At 36.9% G+C, this 23,129-nt stretch overlaps 3 protein-coding genes across 5 annotated transcripts; 1 reads left to right on the forward strand and 2 right to left on the reverse strand.

Moving 5' to 3' along the window:
* Positions 1-1,605: 1,605 nt before the first annotated feature.
* LOC112052166 (nonsense-mediated mRNA decay factor SMG5) lies at positions 1,606-8,891 on the reverse strand. Of its 2 annotated transcripts, none has more exons than XM_024091138.2 (4): positions 8,576-8,891; positions 4,818-7,044; positions 2,952-3,153; positions 1,606-2,373 (listed from the first exon to the last, which is right to left on the reverse strand). In XM_024091138.2, exons 1-4 carry the CDS (start codon positions 8,647-8,649, stop codon positions 1,937-1,939), a joined length of 2,940 nt encoding a protein of 979 aa, XP_023946906.2. In that variant the 5' UTR covers positions 8,650-8,891; the 3' UTR covers positions 1,606-1,936. The 2 variants fall into 2 exon arrangements, with proteins under 2 accessions (XP_023946906.2, XP_023946905.2); XM_024091137.2 differs by having other exon boundaries at positions 2,952-3,168.
* A 174-nt stretch (positions 8,892-9,065) lies between these two features.
* On the forward strand, positions 9,066-18,801 carry LOC112052167 (ubiquitin-like protein 7). Its single transcript, XM_052886374.1, has 8 exons — positions 9,066-9,429; positions 9,581-9,795; positions 10,109-10,337; positions 10,475-10,602; positions 14,646-14,934; positions 15,990-16,118; positions 17,545-17,664; positions 18,558-18,801. The coding sequence occupies exons 1-8, from the start codon at positions 9,270-9,272 to the stop codon at positions 18,611-18,613; spliced, it is 1,326 nt and encodes a 441-aa protein (XP_052742334.1). The 5' UTR covers positions 9,066-9,269; the 3' UTR covers positions 18,614-18,801.
* On the reverse strand, positions 18,650-22,777 carry LOC112045546 (uncharacterized). Of its 2 annotated transcripts, none has more exons than XM_024081774.2 (3): positions 22,475-22,777; positions 22,252-22,386; positions 18,650-20,877 (listed from the first exon to the last, which is right to left on the reverse strand). In XM_024081774.2, exons 2-3 carry the CDS (start codon positions 22,368-22,370, stop codon positions 19,293-19,295), a joined length of 1,704 nt encoding a protein of 567 aa, XP_023937542.1. In that variant the 5' UTR covers positions 22,371-22,386; positions 22,475-22,777; the 3' UTR covers positions 18,650-19,292. The 2 variants fall into 2 exon arrangements, with proteins under 2 accessions (XP_023937542.1, XP_023937541.1); XM_024081773.2 differs by having other exon boundaries at positions 18,650-20,880; positions 22,475-22,764.
* Between the last annotated feature and the right edge of the window lie 352 nt (positions 22,778-23,129).

A 23,129-nucleotide genomic window follows, 5' to 3' on the forward strand; every position in this document is an offset into this window, starting at 1 on the left:
TGACACATTGCATATAGGTTGCCTGGTTAAATTGCGGCCGGAGAGTATTATATGATAATTTTTTTTGTAATTTATTTAGTCTTTTCCCCTTTATTAATGTAATATTTTTTTTCATTGGTTAATTTATAAAAATATTAGAGAACTACTGCTGTCACACTGCAATTGTGGGGTAGCCAGATATAAACAGTCAAATAATATTATTTAAATACCCTCATCAGTTGATTAGTCGTTTAATTAAGTCAAATGAAAGCTTATTTTAACTATATTAGGTTGCCTTTGTGTCACTGTGAACATAATCTTTTTTTTTTATTTTTATTCTTTACGTGTTAGCCCTTGACTACAATCTCACCTGATGGTAACTGATGATGCAGTCTAAGATGGAAGCAGGCTAACTTGATAGGAGGAAGATGAAAATCCACACCCCCTTTCGGTATCTACACGGCATCGTACCGGAACGCTAAATCGCTTGGCGGTACGTCTTTGCCGATAGGGTGGTAACTAGCCACAGCCGAAGCCTCCCACCAGCCAGACCTGGACAAATTAAGAAAATCTTAATCTGCCCAGCCGGGGATCGAACCCAGGACCTCCGTCTTGTAAATCCACCGCACATACCACTGCGCCACGGAGGTCGTCAAAAATCTATCTATCGCTTGAAGTCCGACATAACCTTGTTGCCTCCCCGTGGCGAGAAGGTATCCATGAGGATTTCACCATGTTAAAAAAAAGTGTGTGTCAGCTCCGACGCACGAATGGAGTTTACTCTTTCAGATCGACTGTCTTAACAGGTGTATGTTGCCCCACAGCATACACTATGTACGTCTCAATACCTATGCCTGAAAAGTGAAAGGTGCGCAATCGAGGAGCAGCAGGCCGCGGCGTGCGCATGCAGTTGGCGGCAGCGGACGGTGAAAGGTGTGCAGAATAGGTTACGCACAAAAACTTAACGCTGTCATTCGTTCATCGAATTTTACTGCCCATATTTTTTTCATACCGAGGGCTATATATGAAAAATCGCTTCTTGAAATAGGTTCCAAAGAAAGGATTCCAACACCTTGGGATCCCAACGTCATCATAACTAAATTCGAAAATCGATACTATTAGATACATCTGTTAATAATATGTTACGGCCCTTGCAAGGCGGTTTTCCTTCCGTGTTTACAACCAATAAATACTAGCGCCTAATCCAATGCGCGTTCACTGGTTTAGAATATCCTACCCTATTCCTAAACCAGACAAAAATCTTTTTGTCGTAACGATAGTCGATAGCTATCAGTGATAAAAACATATTATGTGAGGGTACTCAGTTATATAAAAATCTACCAAACTCCATTATGGAGTTAAAAAACATAAAAGCATTCAAGAAATCGATTAAATCCTACATCCTCACAAACTTGGACAAAATATTGAATAATCAATGTAATTAAAATTTTGTTACAATAATGCATGCTGTCTGCAAAAATGACGATATGTTAAGTTAAAGTTAAGTGAACAGTACGTTCTTTTTTTGAGAAATAATTATCTTTAAACCGAAAAACGGCGGCGTTATAGATTAGTTAAACAATTTTCTTCAGCAAACTCGAATGGGTGATATAATTAAAACAAACATTGTAGTACACATATTTATTACCATTAAGATGAACATCCAATAAAGACAGTCAAAATAATAACACCCATTTATCATGTCATAAAGAAATTAAAGTTACACTCCCATATAATGTAGACATCTAATAGAACGGACATATATCATTAAGATTACATTTCCTATCCGATGTATGCTTCACTAAATTAAGTAACATAGAATATTCTGGGAATCGGATTTTTCATAGCGGTTTCATGGTGTTTTTTTTTGCTCACGTAGAATCCTTTCTTTCTGACTTGCAAGCACAGGCGTCGTGTCACTTTCATCAATCGAGACCGGTTCAAACCGTCGCGTCGTTCATCTTTTAGTGCCGCTCTTGGGGATAACCTTGCGCCATTTGTAGTAGAAGTCGTCGACGTATTCGACGGCGACCCCGGCCGACTTCGCCGCACCTTGGACGCTGAACTCCTTGTACTCTTCCTTGCCCAGCTCATTGCCCACTAACAGTACCAAAAGAGACGAAGCTTTCCCATGGATCGCACTGTCCGGATCACCGTTCCCACCTTGTGGTTTCTCGTCTGTCACAAAGTGGTTGCAGAATTCCAGAATTTGTATGAAATTGAGAATATGCTGCGGCGCTTTTTTGGGGCACTTTAGGAAAGGCAGAGGTTTTGCCTGGCCCGGGCGTTGGGTTCGGAGGAATCTCGAGCCGCTCTTGAGCTCCGTCTCCAGCCAACGGATGGCGTCGCGCGCGGAACTCTTGTCTCGTTTCAGCTCGTCCAGCTCGTGGAGAACTGTAATAGAAAACATATATCTATTCATTCATCATGATTTCTCGAAAACCGTAGTAAAAAAATCAAGTACTTCATAGTTAGTCCGCCAAGAACGGATTTTGCGAGAGAGATTAAGGTGGTTTAAAGGCAGATGAAGCCGCGGGCGTCTCTTAGTTAAATTATGATATAATTACTGCTACGGAGAACCCTATTACTAGAGACATAAGGTTTATAATCCCTCACCCATATGAAGTTGTTAACAACCTTTTGTTATTGTTTTATTTAGTCGAATTTAGTGGAATAAACATGCGTGTAGGCTTTCTCAGAATAAATGTGACGGAACAAAGAGAAGTAACATCAAGTGATACCAGCGATACAGTGAACAATAGTGAACTCGGCTACGATATTGTACAACGAATTGCCTACGTTTGGAAGTGTGTTGTGATACTCGGATTTAGAAGTGGAATAAAGTCTCACACTAGTCACCAGGTGTTTCATTCCAAATCTTCGAACCCTAGTTCGTAACATTACGATAGGTGTGCTTGTACAGCGTGCACCTGCGACGTAGCCACTGCTCCAGCTGTAGCCGGCCCACTCACCGACAGTCGGCACCAGGATGACGAAGTTGCAGGTCCTCACGAGCTGCTTGACGCGGCGCAGGTGCTTGTACAGCGTGGCGGTGTCCACGGCCAGCAGCGACGGCACCTCGACGGGCCGCGCGCGCTCCAGCTCGTGCACCTGCGACGTGAGCCACAGGTGCCCCAGCCGCCGCAGCAGCCCGCCCTCGGGCGGCGGCTCCGCCTGACAAGTTACATTCTAATATCTTTGTTATATGCAGCTTAAGTCCCACCACGTCAACGTGGAACGGTGAGGTGTCGCTGCGCGGCAAGTTGATGTGATTCAATAATGTACGTTACCGTGACGTATGCGACACGGTACCACACATTATTGCGTCAAAAAATAAAGATAGGAAAAGAAAACAACGGTTGCACCCATATCTTTCAATTAAGCAACATGTATGAGCTGTTTCCCAACCAATGCCAACATTGATGACAAGTCAACATTTTTATTTCACATCTGATTTCTAAATTTTGAAAACCAAATGCTATTTTTTTTAATTTTTTTTAGTTAGATAGAAAAGTTGGGATAAGCTAGAGTTAGATGCTATTGAATCTGTCGAAAACTAATGTTCATAAAGATTTAAAATGAAAATTTGTTAGCTAAAAGTGTTCAAAATATAGTATTTTTGCGTAATATATATTTAACAGTATATAGTACGCAGACCAGAAATATAGTACAATACTATATATTATAGTACAACCCGCTGCACGTAACTTTAGCGCTGACCGTTTATGCGCAGAAGTCTAAAATACGGTATCGGAGGGGGGCTGCAGGTATGAAGGGCGGGCGTGCGTAGCGTCCGCAGCGGTGATTGGCTCTCTAGTCGTATTCGGTCCCCGGCACTGATACGACGCTCCTCGAACTCCCAGTGTACAGTCGCGTTCTGAATTGTTTTGTTATTGCTATTAATTTTTATTGTTGGTTTTCGTTAAGTTTATTTGTTAAATATATATATTTTAGTTTGTTTGAGACTTTACAGTGAATATGTCTAGAAGAAATACTGTTTGTCGAGTTACCATTGAAGGCGTGTTACCATTGTCTGATTCAGACTAGACTAGAACTTACATATCTAGACTTATATTTATCTGAATTAAAAAATTATAATTGCAATAATGTTTTTATTTTTTACATTCTATATACTTGTTAAAAAAACGATGTCTTTGAAAATATTTGGAAATTTGAACTATAAACTACTCGTATAACACCTACACTGTGAACTTTGTAATATAGAAGTAATAACCACAATATTTTATTTAATAAGTATAATATAATTATGCGTGCGTGACAGTACCTATGCACAGCTATACCCCACATTTCGTTTATAGCTAGACTTACTATTTAACATAAACATTAAAATAATGTCATTAAAATTATTTACTTATTAATTAATAAACGTAATAATTGTATTGTGTGCGCGACAGTACCGATGCGCAGCTATCCCCACCGTGTTTCGCTCAGCGCTAAAGTTACGTGCCGCGGGTAATAAGGTTGGTAACCCTACGTGTCGTTTCTCAGCGACGATGACATGCCGGGCAAAAATAAATCATGTTAAGGCACTGCGTCGCGACACCGCACCGACGATGTCGTGAGTCGTGACATGGTGACAACAAGCCCTAAGTTTATGTTTGTCCCCGACAACTCATTGGCGTAACTGTGACCAATGGGAGACAAGAATACTATTCATCTGCTCTTGATCTCTGTGCTGAATTTCTACCAAGTAATTTCTGTGTTTATGGAGTTAAATGGAGAGAATAAATGGCGTAACTACCTCATCTTTGTGTTATACTTGTAGACAGATGTAGGTTACTCACAGATTTAATATCAAGTAATAAACACTCACTTACCTGTTTTTCAGAGTTGGTCCATTCCTTGTTTTTGTTGATACTGTGGTTGATTTTGATGGTAACTTTAGGAGGTATGTTCTTCTTGAAGTAAAATACTTTAAGTGTTCTATTATACCTTATTCTTGGAACAATCTTGGCTGTTTGATAGCCAAAGTCAATGAAATTTAATATTCTGACAACATTTTCATCTATAACAGTTGGCTTGAACTTATCTATCATCTGCCACTCTGAAGCGTCCTTGTCAAACTTGCAGATATTGGTGCCACGCAAATTTATGTCTTCAGGCAATGGTAGAGACTTGAATTCAAGTTTGAACTTTTTAGATATCACTCTGGTGTGGTCCAAAATCTTGCACTTCACCTTTGAGAGTAACTCATTGTTTTTATGGTTGAAATAATATATGAAAATATTTAGTAGATCAACCACACACTGAAAGAGAGACTCTCCACTGTCTCCACATGAAAGAATCAGTTCCTTCTCTGTCAACACCCAGTCCTGCAACAATTTCACACTGGGCAAAAAATTATCACCCAACAAAAACTGCTCAATTGCAGAAACTTGCAGTTGGTCTGCACTTTCAAATGACTCATTCTTGTGGCCATTAATTCCATTGTTGGTTGCCAATTTCACTGTTTTAATAACGGTACCCACACTCCTAATTTCTCTTTCCTGTGAGCCTTCAGTCACTTGAGCGTCTAAGTCCTCATTGTCAGATATGTTGTAGAGTGAACCATCACTCTTGGAATCATTGTCAGAATGATAAGTGGTATCTGATAAATCTTCTCCTTCAGATTCAGATTTATCTGTCTCAATGGCACTGCTGTCACTGTCAGCGTCGCTATCGTCTGTTGTCTCTGATGAAGCCACCCGGCGCCTGCGTCGGCGCTTTGCTGTTGAGTGCTTCTTATTATTCTTACCCTCACCATTTATTCCTTTATTTGTTTCTTCTTCAGATATATTTTGTTTTTTAATTCCATTTGTGTCACCATTTGTAAGTTTGGTTTCATTCAATGATGTAGTTTCTTCAATTGGTATTTTAGTTGACTCTACAATTTTCTCCTTTTCATACTTTGCTGCAAATCTGGAGTTGTATTTATGAGCTGGGCTTTTTAAACCAAACGATTCCAGCTGCTTTAGTAACTTTTGGAGCACTTGAGATAAAAATGCCAGTGTGAAGGCTTTACAAGCAAAAGCTTTCCCTTCATCTACTTCATTTAACTTTGCTATTGTGAACAGGCAGATTAGTACAACATTATGTATGACACTGGCATTCATATAAGATGGATTTATACTTTCTTCCTCAATGGCTTTGGTATAGTCAGCATAGTTTTTGTTTATGTCTGGTAAAGGAGTTCTCTCAAAATCCATAGCTATTTTAAGCTGTTGTGCTATAGAGTTGCATATTTTAGGTATGTTTTCATGATCTTTTCCAAAGTACCATACCTCAATTAAAGATAGAAAATTGGCAATTGTCACTTGCATATGTTCTACTTGAGATGAAGAGTCAGTCTCAACTATGTCATCAATTTGATTATTCTTCTCAAATATTTTTGTTAAATTACCCATAGCCCCCTCAAAAGGTGTAACAGTATTGAGGCAGTGGATGTAATAGCAAACAGAATCTAGATTATAATTTCTATCCAGATATAGATTGCCTAGTTGGTTAAATGGCATTCCTGAGGCTAAATCAATTTTTGCAGCTTGGAGATAATAGCGAGCTGCTATAGAAGAGTCAAAATCATTAAACAACTCTACTTGGTATCTACTTAGATCTCCCAAATATATCAGACATGAATAAAGTACACATTTGCCAAGTTGGTACTCTTCATTTGAAGGATTTATTTGTAAGTCTTCGTCGCTTTCGTCCTCTGTGAACAGAGGCATGAAATCCAATTCTTTGATGTTTACACCCATTTCAGACTGCACTCTTATCATCAAGTTATGGAAGTGTCCAATACCGCAGACAATATGTGAGAAAATATAATTGTCATACTTAGTATTTGACTCGCGTAACTTTTTAACTGTGCTCACAGTATCATAATATACTTTGCGCCAAAGCAGCTCTAAAGATTTTTTCCCATAGTTCAATGGATCCAAAAAGAACAACTTCTCACAGTTATCCCTCAGCTTTTGCCTTTGTGTCTCAACATTGGTAGTGAAGAGATCACCTATAGACTGACTTCCTGCTGTAGTATCACCAAGGCGCCTTGCAATATCATTTACATACCTGTCACAATAACATTTATTTTTATTACTATTTCATCTAACTAAAGAAAGCAACTTTATCAGAATATGATAATGTTAATTTCTATAGTTATCACGTACCTACCACACCACCACAATCTTTCTTTGATTAAGACATAATATGTTAAATTGTGTGTACATTTTGAGACAGTAAAAGAGCAGTAAATGTGAAATGCCTGGAGTAAATGAGTACAGGATTTAAATATTGTATACAAGCAGGCATTGCAAAAGTTCATACTGAATAGATAATAATTTATTCATTTTGCTATTATCTATGAAAAGCCGCAAACACATGAGCATGAACAACATCACCCATGTCTGACCTAATACTCTCTCTTTCACTCCAAAACCGGAGCATCCTCAGGAGATGTTGACTCTACAATGTTGTAGAGTCAAGATCTCAAGGCAAAATTGATAGCAAAATAAATAAATTATTATCTGTAGATGTAGATGTATAAAAAAATAATAATCAAAACAATATTTCACACAGACAGAGTACTGGGCATCTATTATCACCATTAAAAAAAATATTAAATTTAAAAGTTTATCATTAAAAACTCATTTAGGTTAGGAGAATTAGGTCACAGAGGCTAAGATAAGGCATAAAAATTGTTATTTTTCATATAAGTTAAACTCTACAGGATCTGTATTTTAAATCTCGATTATTAATACAGGATCTGTATTTTAAATCTATCAGTATAAAATTTGTTCATGAGAGTGACAAAAAAGATAGTCTACTTCTACAATTGTAGAAGGAGGACTTTCCAAACAAGTTATAGATGGTGGATGGATAGTACTTTTACTGCATACAGACTAAAATAGCCATTTTTAGCTAGTTCATTTGTTAAGTCATAATATTTATTCACTTTTATACTGTGGGTATTTAGAAGTCATAGTTGATAAAATTTAAATAATGACAATAAATATTATAAAAGAGCAACTGTTTAGTTTAGTGCACACTCTTCCACAGAACTCACTTTTACCGCAGCAGTAGTTGAGTCTTTACAAATATTCAAACATGATGTCTCAAAAGTGTTTGTAAACTAAGCCTACTTTTAATAAATTGATTTTGATTTAGATTTTGATCTATTGTCTTGTAGAAATCCAGGCATTAAGTTTAACATAATTTGGGTCAGACAGAGTAAAATTTTCTGACTTATTTAAGTACATATGAAAATGTTGAATTGATCTTTACTGCACTGAATGACACAATATACAATAAAAAGATTGTTTTTATCTACTGTACGAGTTTCTTATCTTTTTATTATCTCTACAACAGGCATGTTAAACTTAAGCTGTTTTTCATTATTTCTCATCCATGCAACAAAAACGTGCCACCGCAAAGCGTGGCGATGTACAGCTAGTTCACTATAAAAATATGCCTCGGAGTAGAAATATAGGCCTACGCCAAAACAATAATTTGCGTCATATTAAATTATGACGTATTCGATATAACCTAAACTTTTTAATTTTTAAAATCAAGTACATTTTAATTTATTATTAATGTTACTTACCGATAAATCTTTTTAGCGCGTTCATTGCGCTCGGTTGTTTTAGATTCCAAAAGTTCATTGCATCCGTTCTTCATTTTCAAGTCATTTTACTAACTAGTCAAGATGTTGATATCAAAAATACTTCTCTGGACTTTCGAATGTCAAAATTATTACCCAAATTAATCATTTCTTTATCACCATTGCATTATCGTATAATCAATAATAATTTATTCCATTTACTTGAAAAATGAGCTGATAAAAGCATAAGACAAACGAGGAAATAAAATTTTTAAAACAAAACTGAAAGAAATTTTGACGACATGACATTGACAGTCGACACATTGACAAAGACAAGACAATGTTTTTAATTTTTGTACCACTTCGCGTCTTAGGTTCTTACCTTTTTAATACGGGGAATTGGGTAACGTCTGTGATAGTGTCATTTGTGACCACGGATTACTTAATAATTATTGTGACACTGGCAAATATTTGACATTTGACATTGTGTATTGTGATTTGCAGAATTTTCCAAAACCAAAACAAAAAAAGACGTTTCAGTGAATAGGTACACTGGTACAGTGATTTTTCTATTCTAAACACAAGCACTGGTTTATTTTAAAGTTAGCATACCAAGTTAGACTTTAGCGTTTCATAGTTATCCGATTTAAATCACTTATTGTCTCGTTTTCGGAAATCTGTTCCGCTGCTACTAACAATGGAAGGTATGGAAAACCAACCGTTTGTTTTCTTAGGATTTAAAGTGAAACCAGGACCAATAGAGCGACATAAACTGGAAAACTTTACGCTTGAAAATACTGTAGATCGTCTGAAAAACGAAGCTGCAAAGAAGACTAATATGCCGTCTACAAGTTTAGGTAAACCACCTTTTTTATTATTAAACTAATGATTTTTAGGTAATTTAATGGATTTAGCAGTAAACAAATTTCATTTAATAAAATCCATCATACTGAGAATTTTAGTAGCTATTGCAAAAATACTAACTTAACATAAACATTTTTGTTTCAGAACTAATTCATCATGGTAAAATATTAAAAGACGAATCTACTCTCCATGATAGTGGTATAAAGAATGGTGAAATGGTACACGTGATTAAGAAGAAAGTGGTTATTCCACCGCCGGCCCCTACTGTTTACTCTGATGCAGAATTGCAATTAATGAACAACTCTCTCAGAACACTCGGTTGTACCCCCAATGCTGTGGGGTGGACTAGGGCAATGCAGGTAAAATAAACAAAAAATGGATTTTTTGGCATTGAGTTGACACCATGTACTAACCCCACTCTGAGCCTGGTAAGGGGCTAGTTGATATACAGGGTCACAGGAAACATACGTTTTTAGTTTAGACAACTGATAGATGAGTGTCTTATAACATTAGTGATGTACATTCACATGTTTTATCTCAAGCTTTCTATTTATACTTTTATTTGTTATGGTATTGAACAAAAATTGAAAAATAAAATGGGCAATTTGCGTATTTGAGATTCATTATTTTTGGTTTGTCTTTAACTAAAGTACAATTTCTCTTTGCATAAAGTTATTAAATGAGGAGTCTGCAATGGCCGAAATCATAGAACATGCCCCATCACTAGCTGAGGATTGCATAACACTGTCTATCCTGCATGAAGTGGAACTCCTAGCTGCCTTGGGTGCTAATCTGCAGACTATGCGACGCGGCGCCGAAGCTCACCCTGACCTGCCAAATGCTTTACGACAACTTTTGAAACTTGTGAGAACACGATTGAGTGTTGCCACATCTGAAGAAAGTAAGCAAATCTTTAATTTTGAAAGTACAAAGTAAACTTTTTAAATGAAACAAATACTAGTGTATCTATAAAATATATAAAATCATGTAACAAAGTTTCAAGTGATTTTGCATACCTAGTAACATTCTCCATTACAGCACCAACGTCTGGTTTTGCCTACTCACTGGAAGCACTCTCAGAAGATGAAGATGCTGAGGAGGAAGAGGCAGAGGAAGGAGAGGGCAGGAGTACCATCACACAGGAGCAGTTAGCGGCTGCTTTACAGGTGCAGTAAATCCTTATAGCTCAGTTACGCCATGTCCGTCTGTCTCCACGGTTGAGTGATACTTTTACTACTAGAAAGCTGTAAATTAGCATGAATATGTATAAAAATGTCGTACTATAAAATCTTATAAAATGTTTTTTCAGAGTGCCTCCCCTACATGTAAAGTTTTTTTTTTTTTTTTATTTGGTCTATCGGAGATCAGTCTCTAGACCATAATCCGATCAAATGACTATTTAGTATGTCGTTTCGGGCTCTGCACATCCACTGATGTAGCGTCCCTCCAGGAATAAGTATATACTACTATACTATGTTGGCCAGTCGTGTTCGTTTCAGGCGGAATTTGCAGTCCCTGACGTCTAACAATTTGACAGCCAGGTTGTTTTTATGGCGCTCAAGCCTCTGTTTGTAGGCCTCTAGTGACCTGTCTATTTCCTCCTTAACAGGTGAAATGTTAAGATGGCTGTGTGTTTCTGCAGTCTTGACGAACCATGGTGCATTGCATATTACATTCAATACATTGTTTTGGAAGCGCTGAAGTATTTCAATGTTTGAGTGGCTAGCAGAGCCCCAGAGTTGAATACCGTAAGTCCATAATGGTTTTATAACACATTTATATATCAGCAGCTTGTTTTCCAGGCTTAGTGTGGATTTTCTCCCAATCAACCAATACAGTTCTCGAAATTTCATATTGGCCTGATCTCGTTTCGCCTTAATGTGATCTCTCCAAGTCAATCTTCTATCCAGATGTACACCTAAATATTTTACGGTTGTTTGGTGGGGTAAGGTAATCTCGTCTAGTTTCACAGCAGGACAATCTCCCCTTCTTAACGTAAATGTTATGTGGCTTGATTTAGTTGCACTAGCTTTGATTCTCCATTTTTTGAGCCAGGAACAAGTTTTATTTAGGTGTTCTTGTAGATTTAGAGAAGCTATGTTGGGATCTACATTGCGTGAGAGCAGAGCAGTATCATCTGCATAAGTCGCTGTTATCACATTTTGGGACAAAGGCATGTCAGCTGTATAGATAGTATATAGGACGGGGCCCAGCACCGACCCCTGTGGTACTCCAGCTTCGATTTTGTAGAAATTAGACAATTGGTCATTACATTTGACTTGGAATATGCGTTCGGAGAGATACGATTTTATGAGCATATATGCTGTGTTTGGCATGCACTGATTTACTTTATATATAAGGCCTTTATGCCAAACACTATCAAAAGCCTGTTGGATGTCTAGAAAAGCAGCTGAACAGTATTCTTTTCGTTCTAGTGTCTGACGAATAGTGTGTGCCACTCTGTGAATCTGCTCTGTTGTTCCATGATGGGCCCGGAAGCCAAACTGGTGATCTGGTAATACTTTTTGGTCTTCTAAGACAGGTTCTAATCGTTTAAGGAATAGTTTCTCAAACAGTTTTGATAGCACTGGGAGAAGACTTATTGGTCTGTATGAAGACACATTTGTAGGAGACTTTCCTGGCTTGGCTATCATATTTATTATGGAGACTTTCCAGAGTGACGGGAAATGTTGTGTTCTCAATATTGCATTGAACAATACTGTTAGTAGTATGACTCCTTTTTTTGGCAACTGTTTTAAGACTTCAGCTGTGATGAGGTCATAGCCGGGTGCTTTCTTTAGTTTTAGCTGGTTTATTTCTTTAAGAATTTCTTTTGGGTTAACTGGTTTCATTGGAATCGATAATTGCTGGTCACTCTCAGTAACTTTGTTGATTTCATCTACTGTTTCTGAAGGATCGGGATCGTTTGGTTTAAATACCTCCTGCAGGAATTGAGCAAATAGCTCGGCTTTTTCTGTAGGGGTTCTAGCCCAGTTACCATCAGATTTTTTAAGGGGTGGCACATAATCTGTTGACTTTTTGAGAGGTTTGGTCATTTTATAAAGAGAGTAGTCTTCTGATTTATAAGGAGAAAGTGTCTGTAGTTGATCTTGTAGGGTCATAATTTCATTTTCATCCATCATAACTTTAATTTCTTTTTTCTCCTTGTTGAGTAACCGCTTATCATGACTGCTCCTGCTTGCGTGCCATCGTCTCCTAAGGCTCCTCTTGTCAGCTATTTTTTGCCGGATTTCTGCAGGGTAATACAGGCTCTGAGGTGTAGATTCTAGGTATGGAGTAGACAACCACGCCGCCTCTTGTATTAGGTTAGTAGCGTATAAAACTGCGTCATCGATCTCTTTTGCTGTTTTTAATGAAATTCGTAAGTTAACCTTGTCGTCTATGTAGTCTCGGAAGGCTTCCCAGTCTGTTTTCTTATTATAAAGGGTCTCGCGTGGTTCCTTCAGGATAACTGTAGTGCTCAAGGTACATATGACTGGAGTGTGATCAGAAGATCCATCTAGACAGGTTTTGATTTTTGTGTATAAACCAGACATTCCCTTAGTGATAAAGAAGTCAATAAGATCTGGAGTTTTAGTACGATCACTTGGCCAGTGAGTTGGTTCGCCACCTGACAGTACATTGAGGTGGTTTCTTTCAACTGCCTTTCTTAGTTCTCGTCCTCTAGTAGTGACCAGTCTTGAGCCCCATAAGGTATTCTTGGCGTTCCAGTCACCACCTGCAATATATTTACTACCAAGTGTTTGAAAGAACTCAGCATACATTTCTTCAGAAATCTTATGTTTGGGAGGACAATACACGGCTGCAACATTTAGGGTTCCTTGCCAGTCGTCTATAGATACTATGGAGGCCTGTAAGAATTCATGTTTAAAGTTACGAAGAACATGTTGTTTTATATTTTCTCTAATTACTACTGCAGCTCCAGCATGTGATGTTCCATCTGGATGGTTAGTGAAATATATATTGTATCCCTTTAATTTAACTGTTCTTTCATCAGTCATATGTGTTTCAGTCAGTAAGAGAATGTCTATTTTATTTAAGTTGATAAACATGTAAAGTGGGGATGATTTTTTTCTCGTTTATTTCATAGTGTATTTAGTTAGGGATCCGTTTGTAAAATATTACGCTCATAAGAGCTAATTTTTGTTAGAGTCAAGAGTAAATACGAGTACGTGAAAATATTCACGAAAGTAGGATATTTATAATGAAATTATTGTGGATTGTGGAAAAATTTGTGGAGCACGCTCTGTGATGAGAAAGGTAACAAAAAATAAGAGTTACTTAAAGTATGATTTTCATATTCTGATTTTGTAGAATATTATTCTGAAGCAGTATCAAAAGTGTCAGACAATTTTCATGGACCAGAACTTTTGTTTTAGAGGTCCACTAAAAATAAATAAATGAAGTTTGCATATTTTTACCCGACTGCAAGAAGAGTTATGTTTTTCGCGCGTATCTTGTATGTATGTTTGTATGTATGTATGTAATATTCTTTATTACCTCATATCTTCCAAACCACTGAACGGATTTACGTAATTAGGATATCGATAAATTTGTCTCAATAACCCAAGTGTTCTTAGATAGGTGAAACTAAAAAAAAATAGCAGGACGACTGTGAGACGCTATAGACTTGAGGTGATTTTTTTTTCTTATATTGCAATATGGGTATCAAATTCAAGAGCTTTTTTGAGGATTCTAAAATGGTATATCATGTCCATGTTAAAAAAAAACTACAATTAGAAAAACGTTATTTATTAGTTGTCTATACAAAATACGCGAGGCGAATGACTATAGATGCGAGCAGGTTTGTGAAGTGAAGTTATAAAATATACTAAATTAAATATATTGATTATAAAAATCGGCTAAGTGCGAGTCGGATTCGCCCACCGAGCGTTCCGTAGAATTTTTTGAATATTTGCTTAACCTCGGTTGGACGTATAAATTATCGTAGGTACTTTGTAATAAACGTAATAAATAAATCCGAATTTAACCATCTATCGTAACTAAAAACTGTGAAATAAATAAATTAATTAAACAAATAAGAAAACCCAACTGCATAAAGTATAAAAAAACTGAAATGAAAAAAAACAAGCTCAGTCCAGAAGTGTAGAAAGCAATTAGAAAACAGTCATTCCACATTCCTTGGAATTTTAAACTATAGTAAAAGTGCCCCCTGTGCTGTATACAGGCGGCTACTGAGGCGGTGCTGTCGTCCAGCGGCCGCGGCGCGGGCTCCGGCGCCGTCGGCCAGGAGCGCCTGCTGCGCCTCTTGCAGGCCGCCGTGGAGCCCGAGGGCTCCTCCCCGCCCGCTTCCGCCGCAGGTACTGATCGCACTATCACACTTCACATCACCGAGGCGGTGCTGTCGTCCAGCGGCCGCGGCGCGGGCTCCGGCGCCGTCGGCCAGGAGCGCCTGCTGCGCCTCTTGCAGGCCGCCGTGGAGCCCGAGGGCTCCTCCCCGCCCGCTTCCGCCGCAGGTACTGATCGCACTATCACACTTCACATCACCGAGGCGGTGCTGTCGTCCAGCAGCCGGTCGGAGTTGCAGATCTTCTCCGCTTCCCCGTTCCGCTTACCGGTTTTATATGAATTTTTAAACTAGCTCATAAGTCCCTGTCCACTGAGCGGAGATTTTGAGCAATCCTATTGGTTAATTTTCCTTTTTTAACTGTGACCGTAGATGGATAAAAACAGTGACATCGCGGAAAGGTCCAGAAGCAAACGCTACTGATATTAAAATGATATTTAAAAAAAAATGCAGATGGCTACAAATCGCTAAAGACCGGGAAAAATGGAAATTTTTGGAGGAGGCCTTTACCTGAATGGGGTTTCAGCAAAATGTAAATGATTTTTTTTTTTTATTTTGGTTAATATTTCTCCGTTTCTCGGCCCCGCTGCCTCACTCCGCTTCGGTGGCAGTCTTAAGTGTCGTTCTGTGCATGCCATGGGAACTTAGAAGAACGTGAAATCTTTATGAAGCAGCGCCATCTACATTCTAGATTTAAGATTCCAGGATAGTAAATTCAATGACTTAAGGTGTGTATGTAATAAAATGTTTTTAGAGATTGAAACCGTATAAGCACGGAAAAAAAGCGAAAAAAAAAGAATTATTTTTCCTTTTAATTATGACGTGTAATAGGAAGAATGTGTTTGTATTTCTAAAGCAAAGGGATTATTTAAGAAAGACAGTAAGTGTACATTAATTTCAACGACGTTCCACATAGTCATTTGGCCTAGTGGTGTATAACAAAGGTACAATCTAATAATCATGAGTTCGAGCCCGGGGGTATCAATGGAAAACTTTTCGTCTTTTTTTTTTGTTTTTCTCTATTGGTTTCTTCAACTATTACAAAATCAAAAATCTCTCTCCTTTACAAAAAATATGCATTATTATTTTTATAACAATAATGGATACTGTACTAAAAATACCGTGGCTAGTTACTAGATGGCGCTATCACAGGCGTTCCGATAAAAATTAGAGTAGCCTATCTATTTCCAATAATACACTGTAATCTTTGGTTCTGTGTCGCAGCTGGCGCGAGCGGGTCGGGGGGAGGCGCGGCGGGCGGAGCGATCTCGGCGGAGATGTTCAGCTCGGCCATCAACGAAGCCCTGACGCGCGCCAACCGCGCCGGCACGCCTATGGAGCAGAGCGCTGCCAGTGAGCACTAAAGCTTTAGTTTTTATCTATTCTTGTATTATAGTTTTTAACTCATCATCATTATCAACCCATATTCGGCTCACAGCTGAGCTCGAGTCTCCTCTTACAATCATAGGGGTTTAGGCCTATAGTCCACCACGCTGGCCCAATGTGGATTGGCAGACTTCACACACGCATAGAATTAAGAAAACTCTCTGGTATGCAGGTTTCTTCACGATGTTTTTCCTTTACCGTTTGAGACACGTGATATTTAATTTCTTAAAATGCACACAAATGAAAAGTTGCGAGGTTCATGCCCCGGACCGGATTCGAACCTAGGCAAAGGTCATGCCCACTGGGCTCTCACGTCTTTTTATATAACCATATATAAACAGTTTTAAAACAACATGAATAGTTTGGTATGCCATACCAAACGTAGCCTGTCCGCCATATTGGATTTAAGTCATGTGACTATGTTTTTCGTATTCCTGATAGCAAACCCTTTCATTTGATATCATGGGGCTGGATTATAAACAGCCAGTCCGCCATTTTGGGGATGCCGCCATATTGGATTTGTAATGACGTTTCTTAGCTAGTCATGTATTGTCATCAGAACTCAGAGCTTGTGTAAAATTTCATCCTAATCGAAGACCGGGATAAAGATTCCAAGATTTTCTTACATACAGACTTAGTTACAAGTGAAGCTAATATAAGAAACCGAAAGGGCTGTGGATTTTCATCCTCCTCCTAACAAGTTAGCACGCTTCCATCTTAGATTGCATCATCACTTACGATCAGGTGCCATTGTAGTTGAGGACTAACTTGTGGAGAATATTAAAAAAAAGCGTGTTCAAAACGAGTTTAAATCACACAGCTGAAGGAAAACTTCTTTCAAAAATAAAAAACGAAGCGCCATCTATCGGCGTCAGGCGTAACTGCATCGCAAAAAAAAATGATTTGCTTAAATGCAGGGTTCCCAACTTAGGGGTTTTCCCCCCAGAGTTAGGGGGCAATTTCAGGGATTTTTTGACTCTTTAATATTTTTAAATTGATGATAATTTTAATATTTCTTTCTTGGCCTAGCGACTTATAACGACATATAATACATTATTCTACAACCACTCTGAGGCAATTGGAGGCAATTTTCATCGAATAAAAAAAATTGGTAAATTTATTCATTGTCAACATGTATGATTTAAAAAAATCTGAATCTTCAGATAAAGACGTAGTGTTTTGTCTGTATTAAATATAGACTTTTGAAACATATGACAGCATATTATTTCTAAATTATTATGAATTTATATTTTTTAGGGGGACAACTCAATAATTAAGGCGATTTTAGGGGTTTTGACACCAACTTTAGGGATAAATATTTTGGAGAGTTGGTAACACTGTCTGTGCCGCTGTCATTTTGTGTATCGTTGCAAGTATCGTTATCTTGTGACAGCGTCGTCGTCGCAGTCGCCGGAGGAGCCCGAACCAGAGTACACCACGCAGCTGCAGCACATGAACGAGATGGGCCTGCTGGACGACTCGCTCAACATGCGCGCGCTGTCCATATGTGCCGGTAATGTGCACCGCGTGGTTTCCGTTCCCGTACGAATACGGGGATAGTATATAGCCTATAGCCTTCCTCGATAAATGGGCTATCTAACACTGAAAGAATTTTTCAAATCGGACCAGTAGTACCTGAGATTAGCGCGTTGAAACAAATTCTTCAGCTTTGTAATATTACTAGCTGAAGCCGCGCGGTATCAATACGGGGATAATATATAGCCTACAGCAGCATTTCCCACCAGGTGGGAAAAAACATACCGGGCCTCAGCATTGTAGAGGCAATGCTGCGACTTTAAATAAGTACTAGATGGTCGATTTTATTTCTTGACTAACGAGATAATAATGATCTCTCGAAGGGCAGATTGTCGGTGTTATGGGTCCAAAAACTTAAGTGAATCACGGAGCGGTAAAAAATTTACCGGGTCATAGAAGAATAAAGTTTGGGAAACTGGCCTATAGCCTTTCTCGATAAATGGGCTATCTAACACTGAAAGAATTTTTCAAATCGGACCAGTAGTTCCTGAGATTAAAGCGTTCAAACTCTTCAGCTTTGTAATATTACTAGCTGAAGCCGCCCGGTTTCACACGCGTGGTTCCCGTAGGAATACGGGGATAATATATAGCCTATAGCCTTCCACGATGAATGGGCTATCTAACACTGAAAGAATTTTTCAAATCGGACCAGTAGTTCCTGAGATTAGAGTGTTCAAACAAACTCATATAAATTACACAATATACAGCATGTTTACATAACTGGACCAATCTGGAAGTATATTCTTTCAAACAAAAGAATTTTTAAAATTGGTTAATAAATGGCGCACTTATGAGGTAACAAACATGTATGCATTGAATAACCTCCTCCTTTTTTTGATGTTGTTTAAAAATACTTTCTTTTCCTTTTAGGTGATGTGAATGCAGCTATAAATTTAGTGTTCAGCGGTGCCTTTTTGGATGAATAAATAATTGTAACTATGGAATTTAGAAATGAAATAGAATTATTGTTTTCCATTTATTTATTTATACTTACAATTTTGTATACTTATTACCTAAAATATCACTGGATGCATTAGAATCCTTAAGAGCAAGTGTAAAAATAAATAGTGAATACTATATCAAGGTGTTAATTAAAGTATGCTAACATTATAAATTGTTTCAATCTCAACCTTCAACACTTTCTATTCATAATATTTATTACTATAAAATAGTTGATTAAATGAAAAAATAAAGACTATGTCAAGTGAAATAAAAGATAAATTGAAAGTAAATAAAGTAAAAGTTGTAAATACCTAAGTAAAGTAGATGAAATTACAAAGATATCAATATCGCTAGCTTATTAGTAACAATCATGTTGCTAAAATAAGTATGAAGATGAAATAATATGAGTGTAATATGATAATTTGAACAACTATGTTGTTATTATAAATATTGGTTTTTTTTATGAATATTTGCCATATTTTTTAAATATGATCAGTATTCCTATTCCCCTCCAAATACTTGGCAAAGACTAATAAGAGTGGGTAGAACGACAGTCCAACGGAGCGGGGACCTAACCACCACCGCTTTACCGAGCTATTTTGCGGCTATTATGTCTGTTTGTGTGTAATATATCTATATGATTCAAAATTAAATGTCAACATATTAATGTTTTGTTTTAAAATTCATATTGCGCTTCAAGAATTTCCGATTAGTGCTGTTATCGCCTTTAGCGCGACACTGCTCTCGTTTGCGCATACGGCGGAAATACCATCCTGCAGTATTGGGGCTTTCGCCAAACAACTCGTGCTCTAGAACCTTCCTAGCTTCAGCTCGAAGGTTTGCCCGCTTTTCTAACCAGCTGTTATCGTCGACCTCATTATTCTTGCCTTTTTTTAAGCCTTTTTCAAATTTCGCCTTGTAATTTACGCCTTTCATATCTAATGTGTCGGAATATTTATCAAATTTAGTGTTATCTTTTAGATCAGTAATGTTCTCATCAATGTCGTATTTGAAATTCTCATTTTTGTACACGCTTTCGGCATCCTGTGACGATTCAAATGAAATTTCATCGTAATCCTTCATAAAACCACCTTTCATTTCCCACTGTTCATATTTGTTCTTCCTCTTTTGTTTTTTATGTGATTTCTGTCGGTCGTGTTTCTTTTTATCTGGTTTGTATTTTAGGCTTTTGTATCTGCTGTCTTTTTTTAATCCATCATCACTTTCAACTGTAGGTACAAAATCAACTTTGGCATTTTTGTTGTTATTGACTTCTTTATTTTCAACTTTAAATGTTTTGTTAATTTCTATGTTATCATCAATGATATTGTCTCTTATCTTCTCAGTAGATTTTAGGGAATCTGCATAACTTATTTTTCGAGTAGTAGCATCATATATTGCAGACTTATCTTGAATTATCAAATCATCAGCAGTGTGTTCCATTGCTTCTTGCTCATTAATTTTGTGTAGTTTCGAAACATTGTTGTTCTTTAACTTCTTCAATGACTCTTTTTCTTGTTTAAGGCGTTGGTTAATTTCATCATCTAACCAACTTTTATTTTGAAGATATACAGTCTTCAATTTATCAAGGTCTGATACAAATTCTTTTTCATAATTATGCTCAATCAGATTATTTTTTAATATATTTTCTGAATTATCAAATTTATCATCAAGGCATTTTGTGAGTCTATCAATGTTATCATTGTTTAATGACTCTTCAAACATTTTTCTACATCTGTTTTGTTTAGAATTCTTTTGAAGATTAATTTGATAACTGTTCAATGCAGTTAACTCTTTCAACTTACTTCGTAAGTATGCATTCTCCTCCTGTAGTTTGTAAAGATTAGATAAGATTTTGTTAACATTTGGTGTAGTGTGAGAGCAATCCATTTTAGCACCCCACATGTGCCCAATGGCGACACCAGCCGCTGTGATAACACTTCCCAAAACAATAATATTGAGCACTGTACTCAATCTTTTATTTCGCCTATGCACATAGGTCCTGTGTTTCATATTATCTACACTGAGAAAGTCATCCTCTTCTTTTACAGATTCATCGTGATCATCAATATTGATCAGAGGATCATTGGCTGAAGTACATTGTGTGATTTCATGTTCAGATGATGATGGACAGTTATCATCAGGTAAGAACTGTTCATACAGTTGGGTTGGCGAAGGTGAATCAGGTTCGCTTTCACTAATGATGGATATACCATCTGTGTCTTCATCTTTTTCATGGTTATCTGTTCTGCTGAAAGTAAAAAAAACATGCATTAAATGGATAGAAGTATCAATGAACACGAAAAGTACTATTGATGTTTATAATTATGTATATAAATTTGCCAGATATACATATTATAGGAAATAGTAGTCTAAGACGGATATCGGGTGGCGCGTCTTGTTTTCGAAAAAGTTAGGAGTTAAAGAGAGGTACCGATCGGTTGGCGGGAACGACTTGCGATATATGGCGGTCGTCGTGCGGTTGTCTGAGCCGTCCACATAGCTCGTTGTGTAATTATTTATGGGTTACTTGGGATAGCCTATCCTTACCCTACCCCCACCCTACCGTAGCCTCACCCTACCCCTGAATTTATTTGTTGCAAAAAATGTGTTTTATGAAGAACTGTTCAACTGATTTTGAGCAAACTTCACATAAACCATGTACTAAATAGTCTGAACAAAGTCTAAACATTTGGTTTGGATAGGTGAGTCCTTTCTTGAGTATTACTATTCATTACATACATATTCCATATATTATACTATCAATAAAATTCAACATTCTGTTGTGCCTCATTAGTATTCATAAATACATATTACTTATTAAACCATTTTTAAAACTTTTCACTTTGTAACCATATTGGTAAAATATATTAAATTATAAATTATTTAGTGGAAATATCTTATCTTTGCTATTATAACTATGAATTAGTATACCTTTACTATTATATAATTACAGTACAGAGTATAGAATTTAAAGCAAAATTCAGAAGAATAAGCATTGCAGAACTTAAGTACTTAATAGTCTTATTTTTCTATATACAATCAAGTGTTTGTATTGTACAAACACTTGGTTATACAAATAATAACAGACAGAAAAAGTCACAATTTTCCACATATAATTAACTCATGTTTAATCTAACAATTAACCTAATTAAATGATGAATTGCAAAATGATAATTGATATCATATTATGATAATTTGCCAAAAATATTTACTTTGTTACTTTATGTCTATTATTACAAGGTATGATCAAATTTATACTACATAACCATTTTAACACCAGCTTATCAGTTGCAGTCTTATGATAGTGATAATAAACATAAATCATAGGAGTAAACTTATTTAAATTAACAAAAATCTATTTGCGATAGACAGCAGAACACAAAAACAAAATGTTATTTAGTCATAGTGGTGAAACAAACAAATTTTCATGCTATTATAAAATAAAGACCATGGTTGACAACATATTAATTCTATTAAATACAAGGAGACTATGCTACAAAGCAATTAAATAATAATTACCTCCTGGGATGCATTTTACTAATCCAATTAGTCAAGGTAAGTAGGTAGGGAATTACACAACACAACCTAAGTATTTAAAACAAATTAAATAAATACCTACCTCTCTAAAGGATGTTCCGCAAAATCTGGAGCGTCATCCCCATGCGTAGGACTGTGCTCCAGTAACGTCCAGCTATCTCCAGAATCTGAATCACTTCGCTCAAGAGTAGAACCATCCATTATTTAATGACGATATCTATAAATTAACACGATACAGTTACTCAGCTGGACCGAAACGATTGCGACGCAAAATGACTTTACCAACGTATTAAATGCGAACTTACCGTGCAAATACGCAATAGAAATTTTCAAGCCCCAATTTAGATGGTATTATTAAGTTACACAAGAATTTAGCTAAATAAATGATCTAAATAGGCTGTTTAGTATTTGTATTTTGTTTTTTATTAAACATATGTCATAATTGCGATATCGAACCGCGAGCGATTGTTTGTGTTTGTTTGTTTTTGTCGTTTGCGCAATGCGCCGTTTCACTTCACGTCATTCACGTTCACATTTGACAATGACATTACAGATTGATTATGAATATATTTATACTGTGGCTGTTTATATATCCTCTTTGGCACTGTAATAAGTATACTGTGTCTTTGGTTTGTGTAGTTTGGGATGGATCCGTGCATAGACTTAGAACAACTAGACGTAGCCATCGCGTGGCCGCCCGTGAGACAGCCTTATGTAAGGTTATAAGTGTGCGTGTGTATTATATTATTATGTACACTACACTTGCATTCATAAATTACATAACAAAATGTTGCCATACACATTTATTTACACGTTTTTGGGGTAATCTGCAAATATAATTAAATGAAGTCCTACTACGATAAATAGGATCAGATATATTAAAAAGTAAGATTCTTTCAGATAATAAAAGAACTTTGTATTATTTAATTGTGTTTTCGGTGATAACTTAAATCATAACAT

The sequence above is a fragment of the Bicyclus anynana genome, chromosome 17, assembly GCF_947172395.1.
Source record: "Bicyclus anynana chromosome 17, ilBicAnyn1.1, whole genome shotgun sequence".
In the NCBI taxonomy this organism is placed as follows: Eukaryota; Metazoa; Arthropoda; class Insecta; order Lepidoptera; family Nymphalidae; genus Bicyclus; species Bicyclus anynana.